This window comes from Daucus carota, chromosome 4 (genome assembly GCF_001625215.2).
Source record: "Daucus carota subsp. sativus chromosome 4, DH1 v3.0, whole genome shotgun sequence".
Taxonomy (NCBI): Eukaryota; Viridiplantae; Streptophyta; class Magnoliopsida; order Apiales; family Apiaceae; genus Daucus; species Daucus carota.
In genome coordinates this window covers 31,055,102-31,060,353 of record NC_030384.2, presented here as the reverse complement: position 1 = coordinate 31,060,353, position 5,252 = coordinate 31,055,102, and the positions used below count along the sequence as shown (strand labels likewise).

At 37.3% G+C, this 5,252-nt stretch overlaps 1 protein-coding gene across 2 annotated transcripts; it reads left to right on the top strand.

Moving 5' to 3' along the window:
- Nucleotides 1-4,959, top strand: LOC108219596 (uncharacterized). Of its 2 annotated transcripts, XR_001806591.2 has the most exons (5): nt 1-277; nt 670-2,319; nt 2,980-3,172; nt 4,249-4,608; nt 4,703-4,959. XR_001806591.2 is itself a non-coding variant. In XM_064091936.1 (4 exons), exons 2-4 carry the CDS (start codon nt 785-787, stop codon nt 4,459-4,461), a joined length of 1,941 nt encoding a protein of 646 aa, XP_063948006.1. In that variant the 5' UTR covers nt 139-277; nt 687-784; the 3' UTR covers nt 4,462-4,608. The 2 variants fall into 2 exon arrangements, 1 of the variants encoding a protein (XP_063948006.1); XM_064091936.1 differs by lacking the exon at nt 4,703-4,959 and having other exon boundaries at nt 139-277; nt 687-2,319.
- Nucleotides 4,960-5,252: the final 293 nt, after the last annotated feature.

The window sequence follows — 5,252 nt, the reverse complement described above, 5'->3', positions numbered from 1 at the left end:
AATGAAATTAGCAAAAGGGAAATGAAGAATTAACGGAAAGTGGAATTGATGTAGAAAGTGTTGGTTTGAGAAAGGAAAAGAAAATAGAGAGACCCTCTTGTTCAATATCCCCCGAATTGATTTCAAATCATTATCCAAATTATAATCCAGAAATACATATTCATCGACTACTTTTATTAATACCCAAAACCCACTTTTTTTTCTATCCATTTCTGCCCATTGTTGCTCGATCTAGATTGGTTTTTGCTGTTTTTTTCTTCTGGCTTCTTGATTTCAGGTGATTTTCTTCATACCCATTGTTTATATTTGTGAAATATATCCTGAATTTGATTTTGTAGCTATTGTAATTCTTAAGTGATTCTTGCAATGTGTTAGTTTCTTGGTTGGTAGATTAGTGCAATGTTTCTGATATCTGTGAATCTTGTAAATGATGAAAGTTATCAAGATTCTGTCTTGTTGGTGTTTATAATGTGCTTGCTTGTAGTAAGTTTATGATTTTCCCCCAAATCTCTGGCTTCAAATTCTGGCTTTTTTGAATATTTTAGTGCCAAACTAAGAATCTTTATGCTTTTTTCTTTGTTTTGAGCATCCTAGTTTGCCTTGTTTTTTTCGAGTTTGAATGATATCTACCTGACTGCTATTGCGTTTTTATTACATTTGTTTGTGTAGATTGATTGGTTAAATAGGTGCTTTTGAAGTGTTTCGGCTGACGAGGGACATAAGGAGGCCGATACCGACAAGAATGTTCTCTTTGTAAATGCTACTTGGTGTCGGCTAGCTAGAAATGAGCCGGTCTCCGTCATTGTCTTTGAAGTCTGTACCAAACTTGAGTGTTGACCCGAAATCATTTGATCAATGGGCTGTTGCCTTTTGTATCATTAGATTTGACCTTGAACAGGGGCAGTTAATTGAAGATTGCTATCCACCTGGTTGTCTTAGTCAAGAAGAGGAACTTGAAGTCGCTTTTAATTCATTTCCTGATTCTGTTTCCCAACACCATAACCGATCAAGCATTCATGATTGCATTTTTTTCTTTCGAATTAAGAGGAGAACTTCTGGAGTGGTGCTTGAGACCTCTTCGAAGGGTAGGGGTAAAAATACAAGGTATTTGTATGGTTTCGTATTTAATAGGCAGAGACATGATGAAAGGCTAAAGCGAGGTGGTGAGCAGAAGTCAGTAGTGATTTTGTCTCATAGTCCTTATTCTAGTGTTTTTAGACCTTTGCTACAAATCATGGGTCCTTTGTTTTTTGACATTGGTAAGAAAGCCCTTGATAATGTTGCTTCTTTTGTATCAAAATGGCCTAATCCTCTACCAGGTCAACTGATGGATCTTCCTATTGGAAATGCAACACTTAAAGTGAACTTGCCACCTGCACATAGCTTGCCTTTAGACGGTGAGGTGTTGTTTGAAGAATCTGCTTCTTCAATGGCTCCGCTTCTTCCTACTAACCAATCAGTTCCACAGGGTCTTTTTCACGACTCTGATCTCTTTGGTACATTTAAGGGCCTCCTATTGCAGCTTTGGGTACTATGGGAATTGTTACTTATTGGTGAGCCCATTCTTATAATAGCGCCAACACCTCCTCAGTGCTGTGAGGCAGTTGCTAGTCTCGTTAGTTTAGTAGCCCCGCTTCTTTTGAGTGTTGATTTTAGGCCTTACTTCACCATTCATGACCCTGCATTTGCCCAATTAAACTCACTACAAGAAGGGGATGTTTTTCCTCCAATGATTCTGGGTGTCACAAACCTCTTCTTCTTGAAATCTCTGCGTAATATCCCTCATACTGTTTCTGTTGGAAGTCCTGCTCCTAATTCAAGTCGCCCTAGTCTAGCTCCAAGGGCCTCAATTGGCAGCGTGCCTGCTAGACTTGATGCCTTTGGTCTTCAACAATCCCTAAAGAAGTTTTCCCCTTCAAGTTTGTTAAACGCTGTTAAGTTGAGGAGAGATGGTCCACTTTGCCTGATGACAGAACACAAAGAAGCATTCTGGACAACTTACACAGCAATCACAAAGCCAGACACTTCTGTCTTGAACAGACTAGTTGATGCTGGTTTGTCACCACGGGTAGAGGAGTCAATGTCGGTTGTTAATAATGAGATACTACGTCGTCATTTCCTGGAGCTTACTACCAACTTTCTGGCTCCCTTTGGCCGATATTTTAGAGCTTTTGCACCTTCTGAAGGAGTATCTCCATTCGTTGACCCCCCTCCTCTCCCTCAGTTCAATGACGATGATTTCCTTGGAAGTTTATCAGCAAGAGGTCCTGGAAAGTTTTTGTCAAAGCGAATGAGATCAAATTGGCTTGAGCTATACAGGTATATGATTTCTCCTCAAAATTTAATTCTGCCGATTATCCTGTTCTGATTATGTACTACACACACAGAGCCTAATATTAATAGTAACCATCTAAAGTCAAAAGCCATTGCATATTTACTAATATTGTTGTATGCTTTTAATAGTTAATTAATATCTCTCAATTTCTAGACATAAAGTTTAATATACATTGCAGTTCATCTTGAATCGAACAGAAACATCATTTTGGTTTGTTTGTGTAAACTGTTCGTTTTAACTTTGTAGTAATAGGAAAGCGACTTTGTCATTGTAAATATGTATACATATGTTCTTAAAATTATTAATATTAATCTGAATGATGGTTTTGAATTATATAAAAACCCAAAAACCCGAAACAGACAAATGGTTAACTGAATCGGAAAAAACCGTTTGAGACGGTTTGGTTATGGTTTTAAGGTAAAAACCGAACCGAACCAAAATACACGGTCCGTTAACAGTTTCAGCTGGAAACCAAGCCAAATCGACCCCTGCTCATCTCTATGTTTCACTGTTGCAGAATTTTGTAGTTCAATGTTCCTCCAACTATTTTTAGACCCAATTTTCTTTCCATTGTTATCCTCGCTTTAGTAATTTCATAGCACTAGTATGTTTCTAAGAGCATCTTATATTACGTTAAAGTGCAGGCGGTTTTTAAGGGGTCACAACTTTAGGCCATGGTTTGAAAGGAAACGTACTGTCGCAGAGCAAGAACAGCATAAACTATGGAGACAAGCAAGGATAAAATCTGACATATATCAATACATAAATAGAATGTCTGAATTGGAAGTTGTTGATTCCTTTAATGCTACAGAGAGGCATCTTATTCAAGAAGAACAGGCAAGTATGCTGGTGAACTGCATTCGTAATATGTTTTGTATGCTTGAATGATGTTAAGTATGCGTACTTGCATCACTTACAAGTGCTATTGCCCCCCTACCCTTTTAGAAGAGGTGGAGGGGCCAAGTCTTGCCAAAGGCATAGTAGGTCATAGGTACTATATAACATATCAGATTTCTCTATATCAAAACCCTTCAATACTTATGAAAATTGATTGTGCATGGTCGTCTTCTTTGCTCCATTTCCATGTCCTTAACTCATCAAAAATAACATCTCTTGATATGATGAAGTCCTTGGTGTCAGGCTTGTATACCCTACTGCCTTTAGATTCATATAATTTATCACTGTAGCCAATAAGGATACATTGTTATGTTTCTCGTCAAGCTCTTCTCTGTCTCGAGAATGGATCAGATGATATGCCACACATCCAAATACTGCTGCATGTATATTAGTGGTATCAGAGATGATTTTAGATGCATACATCCAAATACTGCTGCTTGTATATTAGTGGGAGAGATGTAGTACATGAAAATGGGATGCATGAACCTGCATAATATTTTCTAAAATTTTCTTACTTTCTAACAGGATCTACTTGGCAGCTTCTTATAATTCCTATGATTCTGAAAATTCAAATGCGTCTGCATGAAAATATTGTGCAAGTTATTGCCTGAACTGGCAATTTTGATTACTAGTTAAAATGAAATGAGAAATAGGTCTACTGTGATCTAATAATCTTAGTGGAAAACTGGGTAGAGGACCATGATTCACTCCTGAGTTTAGAAAGACATACATTGATTATTACATTGCCAAGACAGACCAACTTTTCCTCAATATATCAACTGAGAAAGAACAAGAGCAAAACGTGGGACATATTAGTGTCAGAGTTTATATACGGGCACAATATATATTTGGTGAGAGAGTAAACAATGAGAAGGACCGCCAGGTTTACATTCAGTGAATTTCCATGAAGTTGTTAATATAACGCTAATATCGGTCAATTTAATGTTCTCTGTTTCTTGTATTGGTTTTTATTTGTCTACATCTTCTAAATTTTAACAATCTTCTCCATGAAACAGTCTGGGAATGCCGATGAGGACTCCTTAGCGACTTGTCAAAAGCTGAGGGGAGATTTGAAGGCGGTATTTAACATTCTTCCAAAAGATATGCATCAGCTTCTGCTTATGAACCCCGAAAGGGCAGCTCTCCTGCAAGATACACTTGAAGAAGGATTAAGGGAACATCCTTCTGCGCAAGCTGGGTTGCGCAACTCTTCCACTCCACCGAGATGACATTAAAATTGTGGCTACCAATTAGGTTGTATTTGTGTAAAGCAAAGTTTCTTTTCCTGCTTGAGATGGAGTTGGTATCATTTCACAGCCTTAATTTATCTTCGGTTAGGGGCTAATCTCCTTGCATCCATACATGTGTTGTACTAGGTCAGTAACTATATTCCACATCTATATTCTTATCAGTACAAATATTTGTTTTGAGCAATAATTCATTTATGCATGCTTGACTTTCTCTCTCCAGAAAATGCAAACCGAAAAAAGAAGAGTAAAAGAAAGATATTCAGCATCAATAGAGCTTCACCTGAAACTTAATTTCCGAGAAGTCTCTCCCCAGTTGTATCAAAAAGTATAATTGCGGTTGTATCAAATTCCTTTGAGAACTGTTGTAATCATATCATGACAGTTTCTGACAATGTCATTGTTGTTTTTTTTTTTTAAATTTTTACCAGCATTTTGATAATTATAGCAAATATAAGGAACTTTAGATTTTTAGTTTTATGTTTGCTTAGGGAAGAGCAGCTTTTTAGGGGAACGAATGAGCGTAGGACTTGCTTACAAAGAATAGCCTAGAAAAATTCCTCTGTAATCCTTGTCGCAAATATTCTATGTTGCAAAGCCGTGTGAGAATGCTCTGTATTCTCTTTACAATAGTAGATTTGTGGATTATAACTAGGTTGGTAATGGAGTGACGAGTAACTTGGATTATCAGTTGGAATGTTAGTTGACTGCTGTTAAACAAGACTCGGATGCTGATAAACCACTTCAACTTTAGAATCAGATCAATTATGTGA